General features: G+C 37.0%; 1 protein-coding gene across 1 annotated transcript; it reads left to right on the top strand.

Annotated features, from left to right (window-relative positions):
- Positions 1-14,378: 14,378 nt before the first annotated feature.
- Positions 14,379-16,799, top strand: LOC127079010 (glycolate oxidase). Its single transcript, XM_051019428.1, has 2 exons — positions 14,379-15,296; positions 16,777-16,799. Exons 1-2 carry the CDS (start codon positions 14,432-14,434, stop codon positions 16,797-16,799), a joined length of 888 nt encoding a protein of 295 aa, XP_050875385.1. The 5' UTR covers positions 14,379-14,431.
- The last annotated feature ends 486 nt before the right edge of the window (positions 16,800-17,285 follow it).

Raw genomic sequence — 17,285 nt, 5'->3', positions numbered from 1 at the left:
TTGTTCAGGTGGCTAAACAATTTGCCCCATTGGCCTCCAAACTTCATGAAGGAAGAAAAATTTGCCTTAGTAGACTCATTCTATGTGGCCTATATGAATCTCTTGGTTTAACCTCTCAAGACCTCAATAAAAGAATAAATCCTGAAAGTCTTCAGGTAGGTGTCCCCATCAGGCTTTTACAGTTATGGCTCAATTCCATTTTTGAACCTTCCCTAAAAAATAGGATTCCTCCTAACTCAGAGGTAGGGTTCGAAGGTTTAAGGCTCACCCAACTTACTCCCGATGATGGTAAAGTTGTGTCTAAGGAGGTCTTTGAGACATACTTTAACATGATCTATAGATGCAAGACGTTTATTTCGACTATGACACCATTTTCCATTCGATAGTATGGATCTGAATGGTTCATAAAACCATTTTCAAATCCCTCAAGATAAGATGAGATGGACATACATGATACTTTGCTGACATGCTTCCAGTCCAATACTATGCAGACAAGGCTTACCTCCTCCAAATCAGGGATAAGAGCAGATGCCTACCTGCCAAAATTGTTGGACAAACGATTTGGTTTGAGCCAACTGCTGCCTAAAAGTTTAATTCCTAAAATAGAGGCTTGCTTCCTTTTTACAAATGCACCCAACAATAAATGGCTCGAGAGTTGCCATAGCTTATATAAGAGGAAACAAATATTCCCTAATTCCTTCAAATTTTCCCTTTTTTACCATTATACCCAAGAGTTCGAGGACTGATGAGGCCTTCATTACATAAACATGCCAGATCCCACCTTCATTGTTCAACGTTTTGTCGATGTTTTCTCGTTTCTGTAGGATTTGGAGAAGAAAAACAATAGTAATCCTTGATTGACTAGTTATATAATATATAAAAGTCCCATGATACGCTCGTTTTAACTTTCCATAAGTTCCTATTTGGTTCTAAATCATTTTTGTCGACCTATTATAGGCATTCCATCTAATCCAAAGTCATCGAGTCCTGCCTCCCAAGGCATAAACACTACAGGGACTTCACAGGTAAAAAGGTGTCTAACCTTATTTTCCTTTAGTCTTTTTTGATGTCTTAATCTATTTTGTTCCTTCAGGGTCGAAAGAAATCAAAAACTTCTTCAGTTGTCGGGCCATCGGGGAAGAAGAAACAACTGAACAAGGACGTTGACCCTTCTTCCAACGAAGAAGCTATGGTTTGTACCATATTTCATCCTTAATCTTTTATTTGATTTCATATGCTAACTTATTAACATTTTATCGAACCATATTAGTCTCCTCAGAAAGAATTTGAGTTTGACATCAACGATGAAAGTCTGTAATCCCTTCCTCATATCCCTCTAAAACATTAGACAAATATGGCTATCAGAGTTGCTTATACTGAATTTGCATAATGGAGGTAAGGAAAAACCCTTAATGAATCCTCTGGCCTTCGATAAAAGAAGAAGAAGAAAAAGAGGGTTAGGCAAGAACCCCTAATAGTTTTTAAGGACGACAGGATTGAGGAAAGCAAAATTCCTCTGATGAAAAATAAGAAGAAAGATAACACCACTCCTCGACAGCCTATTTAGAGTCTTGGGAGTGCATACTATTAGAACAAGAATTTGGTTCTACAATATATCTCTAAGTTTTGATGATTACAAAGAATGAAACAATTTGGTACCCTAATAATTTTCTCTAAGTGTGCAGGTTTCTAAGAAAAAATGAATCTGAGGAAAAGAATATCTGGCAAATAACGAAGTCCAGAACAGTTGATCCAACAAGGAAGAAATCGTATCTGACTCCAAACAAGAACGTTTTTGAAAGAATCACATATAAAATCTAAAGACTCTACATTTGATGACTCTACATCTGAAGACTCTGAAGACTCTATATTTGAAGATTCTACATTCGAAGACTCTGACGACTTTACATCTGAAGAGTCTGGAGAATCTACATCTGAAGACTCTACCAGACAACATCAGAAGAAACATCTATCTGAAGACTATTCAACAAACAACTACCTAAAGAGCACAAGCCTCTGTTTAAAGACTCTGACTCTGCTCACTCTGATTTACACTCAACAAAACATCTAACTCATCAAAATAAAAAACTTAATCAAGAAGTATTCTAAGTATGGTACAAATCTATATAAGGAAATTATGGATTATACTCCAAGACTGCTAAGGAAAGGACCGGAAAATTAATGTCATTAAGTCCCATAATTGGAAAAATATCTCCATTAATTTTCCTCCAACAGTATCATCTCAAAGTTCTATATAAAGGCCTCATCATCATCATGTAAAACACGAAGCAATTACACAAAAATCCTACATACACTTCGATTGATATACTCAATTCCTTTCATTGTAAAATTCAGTAATCACACAAGAGTTGTTGCTCATTGTGTGATCATTGATCATTTTTCTTAACCGTGTTTATACTGCTTACCTAGAAGTACTAAGGCAAACACTTGTATTACTTTATAGTTGTTGATTTTCCTCAAGTGACTTGTTGAAGTCTGTGGACTTGAGAGAGCTAAGAGATTGTTGAACTCTTGGACATTTTTGTAATCTATTGAGATTATTGGATTAAGTTCTTATTGAAGGCAAAATCACCTTGGCCGGATGGACTGGAGTAACTTTGATTTTCAAGTGAACCAGGATAAATTTCTTATGTTGTTAGCATTTACTTTCGTGTGTGTGGAGTTGCAAAAGTTTTTATTTATTGTGAAAAACAATTCAAACCCCCATTTCTTGTTTTTCTCCACCTTCAATTGGTATCACAGCTTCGACTCTATTATTGATTTTTGAATCAAACACTTAATAGTGTAGAGAGATCCAGCGTGAGAAAAACATCATGGCTAACATAAATGAAAGAGATAGCTACAATGCTAAACCTCCAGTTTTTTATGGAGAAAAATTTGACTATTGGAAGGACAAAATTGAAAGCTTCTTCCTAGGCTATGACACTGATCTATGGGACATTGTTACAAATGGTTATAAACCACCCATCTCTGCTATTGGTATCGCGATTCCAATAAGCAAAATGAGTGATGATCAGAAGCGTGATTTCAAGAATCACCGTAAAGCCATAACAATTTTGTTGAACGCAATCTCCTACAATGAGTACGAGAAGATCACCAACAGGGAAACAACTAAAGAAATCTTTGATTCCTTGAAGATAACTCACGAATGCAATAATTAAGTCCAAGAGACAGTTGGAGGCTTCAACGCTAAATGTTCCCATCGAAATTGGTCTTACACAAGAGACAGTTGGAGATACTTGTGTTGAGAAGACTTCAGATGTTGGTATGCCCAACAAAGTTTATGATCATGTTGGGTCTCCTTCTCATGACGGAATTTAAGAATGCACACACTTTTCTCATACTCCTGGGTCTCAATCCCAATCTTTTGAGGGCCTTAGTAATGTCTCTATGTCACGTCACAAAAGATATCTGAGCGCATCACACGCTCGAAATACAACAGAGTCGTCATTGAATTTTTTTATTCTAAGAGAAAGGGAGAATATCAATAAAACCCAAAGGGAAGATAAAAAGGGTAAGGAAGTCGATTATACAAAGGGAATGTATGATCACTCATCATATCTTTTGCACTCAACGGGAACTGTTTTAATTGTTCTTTGTGCAGGGTGTTATTATCTAAAGGTTACTTGTGATTGGTTTTAATTAAGAGAAAAATAAGTTTTTAATTAATGTGCTCGCCAAGATTTCGTAATCCTATGCCTACGTATTCTCATAGTGCAATGAGAAAATCAGAGTTCGGTAGTTCATGGAGTAGAAAATAAGTGTTTGTTGGTTGATTTTAGGTAACGATGTTATAATCGTATCCTAGAAGTATTTTGACGTTAGCTATTTGATCTTGGTTCGGATGCTCTATGATGTTAGTCTGACTGCTGAGGAGTGGATTATAACAATTCTTTTATGAAGGGAAATGGTTATGGTGTCTGAACCGAGGACAAAGAATTGCAAAGGTGTTATGTGAACCAAATACAAAGGATTATAAATGTGGTGTCTGAACCAAGGAGGTGGTGTCTGAACCAAGGATAAGAAATTGTAAAAGTTTGCCTAAACCAGAGATTAAGAAGACAAACAAGATAAAGGAGGAGAGTTTGTCTAAACCAGGGGATTAACAAGGAAAACGAAAATAAGAGTTTGCCTAAACCAGGGGATTAATAAGGCAAATGGGATAAAGGTTTGCCTAAACCAGGGGATTAACAAGGCAAATGGGATAAGGGATTACCTAAACCAGGGGATTAACAAGGCAAAAAAGAATAAAGAAAAAGAGTTTTCCTAAACCAGGGGATTAACAAGGCAAACGAAAAGAAGGAATAATATGGGTGTCAAAACCAAGAGGAATTGTATTGGAATCAAGAGAGAATGATTATAGAATGTTGATTGTGATTGATTTTAGTCAGAAGACGAATATTTAGACAGGGATCTCTACAGTAGTGTCTGAATCATTTGGGAAGAGAAAGTTTATATCCTTATCCTTTTTCTTCCTTTTATTATGAAAATTGCCTTGATTTGAATTGCACTAAAGTCTATCAATGAAGATGAATACTTTGAACAATTGGGTTATACGTCCTGTATCCAAAGTATTTAGAGTAGGGATATGAATGCTCCATTTCATTCTTCTCCATTTCGTAAGACTCGTGGCACACAATTCGCATCGTATTTGTTAAGTGTTTTGAGTTTATTTTCAAAAAGAGGTTTTAGATTTATCGTGACATAAGGAAAGGAATGAATATTGAAAAGGAGTATCAAAATAATTGCAAGTTTTCTTTTACAACACCAAAAGGGTATTAAAATCATGTAATTTCGTCTGAATTTAGCCCTTAGATTTAAAATCTAGCCAGCTAACCAAAAGGGTTAATCAAATCTAAACTCATAAGTGTTCATGTTCAATCAATTAATGAATTAACCAAACAATAATGGGAAAGATTATCCATGTTATCCAAGCATCTATCCAAGCATTATTCAATACACAATTTAATTCACAAGTTAACCAAGTCATGAATTATAAAAGAAATGATAACCAAAGTTAAAGTCATAAAAGTGACCAAAATTTAAGTCATAAAAAGTGACCAAAATTAAAGTCATGAATCAAGCCTAATCCTAATTAATCAAGAGAACTAAAATCCTATTTTTATTACAAAAACTCTATTAACTCTAATGTGAATTAAATAAAAGTTAGATCCTAAAAATAATTATGCATAACTACAATAATGTTTATAGGAAATGTATAAGATCATTTCCTAATTTTAAATCTAATGACCAATCAAGGACATACAGTTAATCTCAAATTAAATAACAAAGTAGCAAAAAGAATAAAAGTAAAAAATAGAGGAGGACATAGTAGTATGTACATCGGTAAATTCATGACTATCAAGCTATGGATAAGCTTGACATCAATAAAACTAGAGTCGCCATCGCACTTTCATTGATGTCAAGCTTATCCATAGCTCGATGGTCATGAATTTACCGCTACAGAAATTAAGTGGCAACTCTGCTGGGAAGTAGTCCTCAGTGGGTTTAGCCTACTTTTTATGTGTATATATTTGTATATTTGATGTTTGCATATTTTTCTATGTGATATAATATGTTTGTTGTGCTTGGTGATCTCTGAGTGGTGAGATAAGTTCTAACCCGAACTTGAGTGCAATTAAGATAAGAGGAGGGTATAGTCATGTTCAACTTGTGAGGAGTAGTCCTTAACAAGTTGGCTTGAGATCCATCTACTAAGTGGAGACCCTTTTTGGAGTTACTAATGTCACACAAGTCATTTGTGGTTAGGCATTCCTTTCTCTGATTTGGGGTCAGAGAAGCTAAGTTCCGTAGAACATTTAACCCAACTTTTCCTATTTAGGACGTAGTGCGGAGGTTGTTCAGGTGTAGACCTGATAACAGTTGTTACATGATACTACACGCATACGAGTTTCTCTTGAATATTATGGGTTGATGATCTAGTCATCCTAACTTGTAATATCCAATATATGGGATTAAGACTCTGGGAACTTTTTTAGAACATGATCTACAAGTTTTTATCCTTTGTACACTCCTTTAGGATGGTTCTTAACATGACTTTATGCTCATGGCTCACAACAAACTCTTTGATTCTCGGTTGATCCGATCAAGTCTTGTCAATATCAATGGAACTTGGGTGTTGATAAGGTGAAAACCATAATCCACCAAAATGGATGATTGATCTTGATGATGACTTGATCCATCCCTTGACCTTTGTTTGTGTTTGCCTTGTGTGTGATCCCTTGTTTGTGATTATTGCATTCATGCACACATGCACATCATAACATTCATCACAGAAAAGTAAATTTCAAGGAACTGATGTCTTATTTGCAAATATTTTCAGACCATGGATTATGGACAAAGGAACACTAAGAAGTACAATTTCAGACGTCCTGATTTGAAAGAGCTAAGGAAGTTGTCATCTTGTGTATTAGATCCCTTGGACTTTAAGCAACGTCATGTGAAGCTCTTGCCTATGTTATCTACTCATGTGGTTGAAGGCCTTCTAAGCATTTTGGTTCAGTGTTATGATCCTCCCTATCGGTGCTTCACTTTTCCTGATTATCAACTTGTACCTACTGTAGCGGTACATTCATAACCATTAAGCTATGGATAAGCTAGACGTCAATAAAACCAGAGTCGCCACCGCGCTTTTATTGTTTCCAAGGGAAAAGGGAAAAGTACGAACAAAACCCAAAAATAAGAAGTTTTCAAATCAAAACTAATAAAATGCCAGAGATTACAAGTAAGGGGGTTGGTTACATAGAGGGAAGGTGTTAGCACCCAAAATGTCCTAGGTACTCCTAGGGAGCCATTTTTTGTGTGCATATGTGTTTTTGTATAAAATGATGTTTGTAATAAATAGAGTGGAGGGATGAGAAAAGAATTCATTAATTATATTTTTGTGTTTGGCAAGACCTTCAGACTTGTGCCTACGTACCAATATAAAATGAAGGATCAAAACCTCGTAGTTCGTGGTATAAATTTCAAAGTGAATGAGTTTCTTTTAACAAAATTTAAATTTAACAAAGGCACAAAAGGCCTAAAAAGGTTTGAATGAGTGTTAGTTTTTTTTGGCTTTTGAAATTTTAAGTCAAGTATAGTTAAGTTCATTTACAAGTTTGATTAAGAAAGTGAGTTTGAAAATGCAATGGCATAAGGCCAAAGTTTCTAATTTGCAATATGGTCAAAGTTTAGAAATCACAAGCAAATAAGATTTTTGAAAGGAGGGAGAGATTTGAAATTAAAGAAATGGGGAGGAGATGAAGAGACTAATCCTAAGCAAAAATTTAAAATTTAAGAGTTGAAAAGATCTGACTAATGGGTTGCAATCCAATAGACAAGAATGTCATATAGAAACCCAAATTCTCTTGGACTTTATAATAAAGTAATATCAATACACAAATAGCAAGATGAATAGCAAGGCATCAAATAAAGATAGCCACATCCAAGCTTAGCAACTTCGTGATCTTCTTCACAATTCCCCATGTATCAGATGACTTCAAAGATATGCATTAGACGCGGTTCAAAATAACAGCTTCAATATGATCATGTTGCAGATGAACTCCAATGGATCTTCAATATTGTATCAGATGAAAGTTCACTTCCCAAGCACTTGGTTTTTGAAAGTTGGCATTGTCGCATCCGCGAAAAACAACCGGCGGGCTAAAACAAAAACAAACAGAGTCGCCACCGTGCGTTATTTATCCCAAAAGAGGGAAAGGAAACGCTCGAAGTAAACCTGGAAAAAGCATGGTCTCGCGACCAAAGAGAATGGGATCGGAAGTCGGTTATGCGAAGGGAAGGTATTAGCACCCCTACGCATCCTTCGTATTCGACGGGATCCACGCTCACAAGAAAGAAAAGGTTGCTAAACAAACATCACACACACACACAACACAGGTGGAAGAAAAGGGGAGAGGGCTCGCTAGGATATCGCATCTTATGCCTACGTATCTCGTCTGGAATGAGAATCAGAGCTGCCGTAGTTCGGCTCACGCACGCCGAAACAAACACACACAAACACAGGCAAACTTGGAACCCGAACGCCAATCGCTGGACTTACATCAGCTTCCGAACCAAACAAACTCACACTGGAAACCAGATGCCACTTGATGGACTTATACCGGACTCCAAGCACCCAACAAGAGGATACAGACTGCCAATGGCTGGGCTTACATCCATCTCCTACACACACAAGAAGAAACAAGCAACAAGTTACTAAGGAGTCGGGAACTCGAGCCTAGCAATTGTCAAGCAAACACACACAAAAATAAAAAAGGGTGCCCGGAGAGACCTCGCACGACCTCCTGCCTACGTACCTCATCTGGTATGAGGATCAGGGCGACGTAGTTCCCCTGAACGGGAAAGAAATTCTAACCAGATACAAAGGGAGACACACTACTAGGGAGCTGGACTCGAGCCTAGATGTTATCATGCATATCATCCCTAAGTTATGGTTTCTATCCTAACTTGCACAGGTAGCAAGCTAAACCTAAACAGGCAAAACAATCAAAGCAAACAATCACAAATAGCACACACTATATCCAAACAGAGGTGGCTCAAACAAGGGTTAGACTGCCAAAGCAAGTCAACTCTATCAGGGTGATGTTAGCTCTTAACCCTGACATTGAGAGTCAGGGTGAAGCCAGATGAAATGGAAGTGAGGGGTGTGCCTCACAGCTCTTATCCCTGGCCAGGGAGAGCTTCAGACAAAGGAAGTGTGGGTCCAGAAAGTGGGAACCCTTCTACACTTATGACACTGACTCAACTGTACAACTGTACATGGATCTTGGGTTAGGATCCACAAGGCATCAACATGTAATGTGAGCCAAGGGACGACTCAACAAGAATAGCAGGAGATGGACTACACACCTCTTGTGTCTGCCAATTGCCTTAACAAAGGTCTTTTCCTGCTTGGGGACAAAAATAAACAAGCACAAGCATTGCCTCTTAAGGAGGACTTCAGACAGGTGCCTGGCCAAGTAACAGGCCAGGTCTTCCAGACTACATGGAGAAAAGAAATTCTACCTCAATTGGTTCACACAACCAAGCAGCAGCACAAGCAAGTTCAAAATGAACTAGAGCAACTAAGGTACCTGAAATCAATCTAGCATGATCAGTACACAGCTCAAACAGTCGAACAAACAATTACAAGTTAAACAGTTAACTATACACGAGCAATGCATCAAGCAAAGCATAAGCCAATGCTCAACACAAATGAATTAGAAACCACCTACAAAACAAAATTAATGTTAATCAACATCATTCAAATGAGCAACTCAAACCATGTGCATTAATTCCTCCATTCCATTTGCCTTTTGTCGTGAAACACAATCCAAACATGAGAAGCAAAACCCTAGGACAAAGCCTAGGGTCCAATAGGGATCAAAAACCCAAAACAGAACATGAAAATTATCAAAAATCAAGTTCAATCAATTTAGAAACATGTCCAATTGGTCTCATGTTCATATCATCAACCAAGATTATTTCATGAAGCAAATAGTGCGAAACATGTCATTTCAAAGCTCATTGGACCAAACAGAATGAATCAATTCAAACTCAATCCAAAACAATTCAATAAATCTCCAGAAACTTCACAGCTAAACAGCATTCATTACATGTCAATCACACCAAATTTCAAGCCAATTGGACAATGGGAAGCAAGTAAATTAAATTCATCAAGTTAAAGCATGCTCATACAAGTCCAAACAAGGCACAATTTCATGTATCAACTTCAAGCAAGCATAAAACAGTGTAGGAACATGATAAATGCACCAAACCAAAACCATGCCAACCTTCAATGTGTCTATAATCACTCCACAAAATTTCAGGTCCATCCAATACATATCCAGAATTTCACAAAACATTTAAAAACATGACTCACAAAAGCTCCACATTTGGCCAAACAGAAAGGAAATTCTCAATCAAATTGGAAACACATCCAAAAATTCCAGAAATATTCACATGTGAACCTAACATCCAGAAGTATCAACATGCAAAATTTCAGCTCATTTCAAGTTCATATGGCATGGTAACAAAATTCATGAAGTCAGACAAGAAATGGTGTGGCACAAATTGTAACACCTCTAATGATCATGTGATATCTCTCAATCCAGGAATTCAAAAATCATAAACCATATACCAAAATGACCAGGAATGAGTCTAGAATAATCATGCAAAATTTCAAGAATTTCTAATTAGGCATCATCATTTCATGATCAAAATACCAAGCCATGTGCAAGAAAGAACACACCTAAACAAACCCTAGGCCATTCCAAAAAACACACGTGCACAATTTCCACAAAAATCACCACAAAATACTAGAAGTTACAAGGATCATGGTGGAAAGAATCTCATTCAATTTGGATTTATAGTTTAGGAGATATGATTTTTTCATGTGGAAGAAAAAATAAAAAAAAATAAAGTGGAAGCATGTGAAAGCATGTGAAAGCATGATATCATATGAGAAAACATGGAAAAGGCAAAAATGAAAAAAATGACATAGCACGGAATCGAAGCGTGTTCCTGTTTGAACATAGCGCGCGCTACAGTACCATAAACATCAATCAGCATGGCAAACGCGCTTTTATGGATCAAAAGACAGTTTCTGGAAATTTTTAAACATGTTTTTCACGTTCATCATGCGTTCATAGGTCCAAGAACAAATGTTCACCAAATTGCACAAACTTTATATCAATGGAAAGGTCTCACTATGTACAACACGAATCCATAATTGATTAAGCCTAATTCTTCCTAATCTAAGAGGATCGAAGTAAAACATGTTTGAGCACAAAACTTCAAATCAACATAACTTCCTTGTTTCTCAACCAAATTTAGTGGTTCAAATTGCAGAATGATCTACTAAGAAAGATCTACAAGAAGCATCAAACAATTTCAAGAATCATTGAAGTCGAAATCTGACCTTAATTTGAAGACAGTTGCGAATTTGCGTGTTTTTGGCCTTGGAATTGCAAAACAGATGTGCTATGATGATGTGGAATATGAATGGAACAAGGTTTGTTGTTCAATTACGCACGATCTAGCTCAATTCTTGAATTGCCATTGTTGCACCTCACTTTAACAGTCCTTGAATTGGCTTGGTAGTGATGAATCCTTGCTTCAATCAGCTTCAACAATGATTGTAGATGATGAAACAATGAAGATCTTGGCTAGGCTTGTGAAGAAATTGCAAAAAAGTGAAGATGAAAAGTTGAGAGAATTGTGCAATTTTCAGATCTAGATCTGAGATGAATGAATGTTAATCTGATTTTCTGTTATGATTAACCATTTATATGATGCACTAATCCATTTTGTTAATCAAGTTTAGCCAAATGTGAGTGATTAGTGAAAATACACTTTTATGCTAAATGGTAATTAGCCAATCCACCCTCACTTATGCAAATCCAATGCAACAGTAGAATTTTCTGGTTTGAGCAAGTTACAAATGACATTTGTGAGCTAGTGCAAAAGGAATCATGTGAAAACAAGGCTTAATTCTCAAAATGCACTTTTTCCCTCCCTTTTTCAAAATTGGTCCACTTGAAAAATGGACTTTTTGTGTGATGAGTTTTCATGACATGTAATGCTTGTTTTGGATATAGGGGATCAAAATAATTTTGCTCAAAAAAACCTCACTCCATTTGGCCTTGTGAATCAAAAGTTATGCCACTTTGAAATTCAACTTTTTTGGATAATGATCAATCCATAACTTGCCAACCACACATGAGAAATTCATGTTCTTGGACTTTTTGGAAAGGTGAGAGCAAGATCTACAACTTCCATGTTGAACAAAATTTCATTTGAATCATTTTTGGACATGTAATTTTGAGGAGAAAAACTTTCCATTTTTGGCAATTTTCAATTACAAGTCACTTTCTATTTTTGGAAAGTTTCCATCTGACTTTATTTTCTTCATTCTTGATCTTTGAAATGTCAAATGAAACTTGTTTGGACATGAATGAAGTGTCTCTAACCCTCTCCCACCTCCAAATCCATGAATTCAGGCACAGTTGACCACAGTTGACTTTTCTGACTAATAGATGAATTTCAACTTGACTGTTGAACTTGAGCCTCAAACTCCTGATGAAATGGCTCAATGATGAAACCCTAGCTTCCACAAGCTCAATGAAACCATATGATGATCCCCATATCCACTGAAAACCCCATCTCCTTGACAAGCCCTGATTGGCCTAATACAGATGATTAGGGTTGACCACTGGTCAAAACCCTAAACTCAAGGAATATGATCAAGCATAAGGAATCTTTTGGTGATGACAAAACGATGATGATGATGATGTACCATTTCAACCAAGATGAAGCTCAACCCCCTTGAGGAATCAGAAAACCCTAATTTGAATCACAAACCCTCAGATGGTCAATGATCAATCCAATGAAACCCTAGCTTGCATCTTAACCTCTTTATTTTCTGACCAAGACTTAGGAGGATGACTTGCTCCATGTAACCACATGATATGCAAATATGCAATGCCTAATGACCTAAAAATGATATGCAATATGTTAAGCTAGTCCCAAGAGAGGAGGGCAAATTTTGAGGTGTTACAGGCATTGGCCAATGTCATACCCCAAAATTCACCATATCTTTCACAAAGTTCATCTAGGTCACTAATCTTGGTCATATGCATATCTTCATATCATTCATTTCACCTACATAGTCATTGGTCTAATACAAGAGGACAGATATCATGAATTCAAAGCTTTGTGCTTGCACCGGATGGAAGCTAAGGCTTCTCTGTAACTTAAGGTGGTTTAATCAACCAAACTTTAATTCAGGGAGGTTGCATCTGTTTCATTTGGTTCATTAGATGGTTCAGTTGTTTGGTTAAGATTCATGGTTCTGATTCATTGGCTAAGACTCATTCAAGATGCTGCAATCGGTTGCTTGATTGAATGTCATTTGGTTGACTTTGATTGATTGGATTTTGAGTCTTGACTTGACATGTTTTATTTGGTTTACGAACATTGGGATTTTTGATCGTATCCACATTCATTCCACAAAAAAACAAACATGTTTACCTAAGTTGACTTTTGGTCAAATGTTGACTATTTGATCAACCGGTTGACCAAAGTCAACCATCTAACCAAACTTCATGTTTCATCATCTTCCTATTTTTAAGTCCATTAGGCATCTAATTGTCCAATCTAATTTAAATCCATTTGTTTCTAAACCCAATTAAATTCACTCCAATTTCAAATCCACTTAATATCCAATTATCCAATATATTCCATTTTTAATCCACATCCATAACAATTTTCCATTTTTAATCCACATCCATGTAGATATCCAATTAATAACCCATATCCACATACCAAACCAAATTATCCAATAACCATTACCATATTTGATCCAAACCATTTAAGCCCAAAACCAAATTCATTCTTTAAACCCATGTAATTAACCATTTATGAGTCATAATCATACATTTAATTTACTATAAAGATCATTTACAAATCATTACCATTTCAATTTTCAAATTAATCTTCAATACAACTCAAATCATTACACTAATTCGTTCATTCAATTCATATTCCATATACACACTTTATCACAAATTTACAACAGAAAGCCATAGCCAATTTCAGGAAATTCATTCACATGCCTATAGGATATATAATAGGAAATATAACCTACACAAATAGAAGCACCAAAAATCAGCATCATAACAAAAATTCATGGCCATCCATGACCTGCAAGAATGGAAACCAAAACCTGCTCCTGTAACAAAAATGATGCACAGAAAAAACAGAAACTGAAAACTTATAACAAACTTCTACAACCTTCCATAATACTCCTCCAACTGCTTCAAAGAACCTACAAAAAACCTTCCTCTCAACACATAACAAAAAATAACCTTCAACCATTTTCCTGATCAATCTCATAACCCCACATCTATTCTAGCAACCCAGGAGAGGAATTGACTATAATGCAGAAATTCCCTTTGAGAAGAGGCCTCATTCGGGTTACTTTGATGTTGCTGATGAGGATAGGCCGGTGGAGCAGACCGCGTTCCCTACTACTATTGAAGAACTTGAAGGGAAAAGAAGGGTCGATGTTGAGGCACAGTTGAGAAAACAAGATGTTGCAAGGAATAAAAATTGCAGAAAGGCAAGATGCCTCAACTACTACTCTTCATGCCAACAAGATGAATGGCCCAGAAACAGTTAGAAAGAGATCAAAACTGATGCTTCCACCACCCCAGAGTTCTTACCAAGAATTGGATGAAATTGCCAAGTTGGGTTATGCTAGTGACCTTATGAGCAGCGAAGAACTCACTGAAGGCAGCAGCGCTACGCGTGCTTTTCTCTCTAATTATCCACAGACACCCAACCAAGCATCACTCCGAAGGGAACTCCTCTAAGGGACGAGCTGCATATCAATGAAGGTTTGGAGATGCATGACAGTGCTAAACTTGAGCTACATAGACAAGCTGATATGAACATAAGTTTGCGCTCTGGTTTAAGTAGCCTTCCACAGCCCAAAAATGAGTACCAAATAGTGATGCAACCTATTAAGAAGATGATGAAAATAACAAATGTGAGCGAGTATAAAGAAATTACAAAGGAAAAGTTGCCAAAGATGATTTATGACTACTTTGCATCAGGGGCAGAGGATCAGTGGACTTTGAAAGAGAACCGGAATGCATTCTCAAGGATTATGTTTAGGCCACGTGTTCTAATCGATGTAAGCAAGATAGATATGACAACAACTGTTTTAGGATTCAAAATATCAAAGCCTATCATGATTTCTCCTACGTCCATGCATAAGATGGCTTACCCTGAAGGAGAATACGCTACTGCTAGAGCAGCATCAGCAGCTGGCACCATCATGACACTATCCACAGCGGTTTCTTCTAGTGTTGAGGAGGTTGCTTCAACAGGACCTGGTATCCGTTTCATCCAACTCTATGTGTTTAAGGACAGAAATATAGTTACTCAGCTAGTGAGAGGAGCTGAAAATGCTGGTTTCAAGGCAATTGTCCTTATTGTAGACACTGCAGTGGGTGGTCATAGAGAGGCTAACATAAAAAACAGATTTACATTTCCACCACACTTGAGATTTAAGACTTATGAAGCCATGGTTCCTGAAAGGATTAAAGACTCTAATCCGGTCTCCATTGTTAAAGGCCTATATGACCAATCACTTAACTGGAAGGATGTAAAATGGCTTCAAACAATAACCTCATTGCCAATAATACTAAAGGGCGTACTTACTGCTGAGGATCAGGCATCGCAGTTAAATGGTGCTCTTAAGGAGTGTATGCAACATATAAGTGTTGGTGTAAGCCCTAGAGGCCAATACTTTTGGTACTTGTATCGAATTATTTAAAGGCATTTTCTTTATTATGGTTGATTAATAAAGTCCCTGGAATAGATAGTCCGTTTAATGTATTAAGTGTGACTTAATCATGAGAACACATTAAACATAAGGACACTATTCTTAAAGTATTCGTAGTCGAGCTTTAGTGTGAAGTGGGATAACATTAAAGCATTAAGACTATTATGTTTGTAGACTGATGATCACATCTTATGGATCATGGATAAAGAGTTATCAAGTCTTAAACATAGGTATGAATATTAGGAGTAATATTTATACCGGATTGACCCGCTATGAGAATACTATATAGAAAGTTATGCAAAGTGTCATAAGTTATTCTCATGGTGATAATAGTGTATACCACTCTTCGACCTGAAACCACTATGGATCCTAGATGTAGAGTTGAGTGCTTTATTGCTGATCCAACGTTGTCCGTAACTGGATAACCATAAAGACAGTTGATGGGTACTCCACGAAGCATCCTGAGGGACATGAGTGTCCTAGATGGAATTTGCCAATCCTGCGTAACAGGATAAATGTCTATGGGCCCAATATTGAACTGGACAAGGGTGACACGGTCTATACCTTGTGTTCAATATAGACATAAGGGCAAAGGGGTAATTATACACATAATTATTATCACAGGAGGTTTTGTCAGATCACATGACATTTTCGTGACTTGGGTAGCAGTGATGTGTTGCTAGATACCGCTCACTGTTTATTTTGTTAAATGTGTGATTTAATATAATTGCCAATGCCGCGAAAACCTATAGGGTCACACACAAAGAACGGATTGATGAGAGATAGAGTAACTAAGGAACACCGTAAGGTACGGTGCACTTAAGTGGGAGACGAAATATGGTAAGGTACCAAATACTTAAGTGATTTTATAAGATATGGGCCAAAATACACTTAAGTGGGTTTTTTAGCTTGAAGCCCACATAAGTGGTTCTATAAATAGAACCCCTTGGGTAGAAGCATTGTCACTCCAATCCACTCAGACAGAAATTCAAGTAGAGACTTGGAATTTTGTTTCCCTCTTTCTCTCACTCAAAACCTTCATTCATAACAGCTAGCAATGCGATTGAAGGAATCCGTTCGTGTGGACTGAGTAGAGACGTTGTCATCGTTCAACGTTCGTGATCGCCCCGTGGATCTGTATCAAAGGTTTTGATCATTATCAGAGATCTGCACCAAAGGTTTGAATCGCCACAAGAGGTAACGATTCTATCACTGATCATGCCCATTCGTAAGGATCACTAAATGGAGAAATTTTTAAATTCCACTGCGCCTTGGATGGCAATTCTCCTTCAATAAGAAACCTGAAAGAAGACCACGAACTGAATAACAGGCTCAACATATTCAACCTTCAAAAATAGAATTTTGTAACCTTCACTTTAATAACCAATTCTAAAAAAAAGCTTATTCTAACTTCCATAACTAATTTCCAACCACAATGTAACCGGACTTTCCCAACTGAATTCTAACTAACTTCTAACTTCCCTAACTGGAACTCTAACAAAATTTCCCAACGGCTTCAACAATTTCTAACAACTTTCGTAACAGAAATCCATACGGTTTCTAACTAAGCTTCATAACAGAACCTGAGACAAAAATCTATAAAGACTCGTTCCATCTTCTTCAATCGGGGGCCGTTTTCTTCACTTCCTCCCATCATCTTCAAACCTCCCCTAACCTTCACTCTCTTCTTCAACTCACCACCACCCTTCAACAACCCTCTCGAACCTCCTTCCAAACGCATGACAACGTCACAACAAGGATGCATAACAGAAGCTCGCAAAGAAATTCTCTGAAAAAAAATTAGAACGAGAAGAAGAAGAAGTTTAAAATAGAGTGCGAGGAAAAGGAGAGAATTCAAAAGGGCGAATACGTTACCCGAAGACGAATCCAATCGGTGATGATCCTCACT

This window comes from Lathyrus oleraceus, chromosome 5 (assembly GCF_024323335.1).
Source record: "Lathyrus oleraceus cultivar Zhongwan6 chromosome 5, CAAS_Psat_ZW6_1.0, whole genome shotgun sequence".
In the NCBI taxonomy this organism is placed as follows: Eukaryota; Viridiplantae; Streptophyta; class Magnoliopsida; order Fabales; family Fabaceae; genus Lathyrus; species Lathyrus oleraceus.
This window is presented reverse-complemented; position numbering and strand designations above follow the sequence as displayed.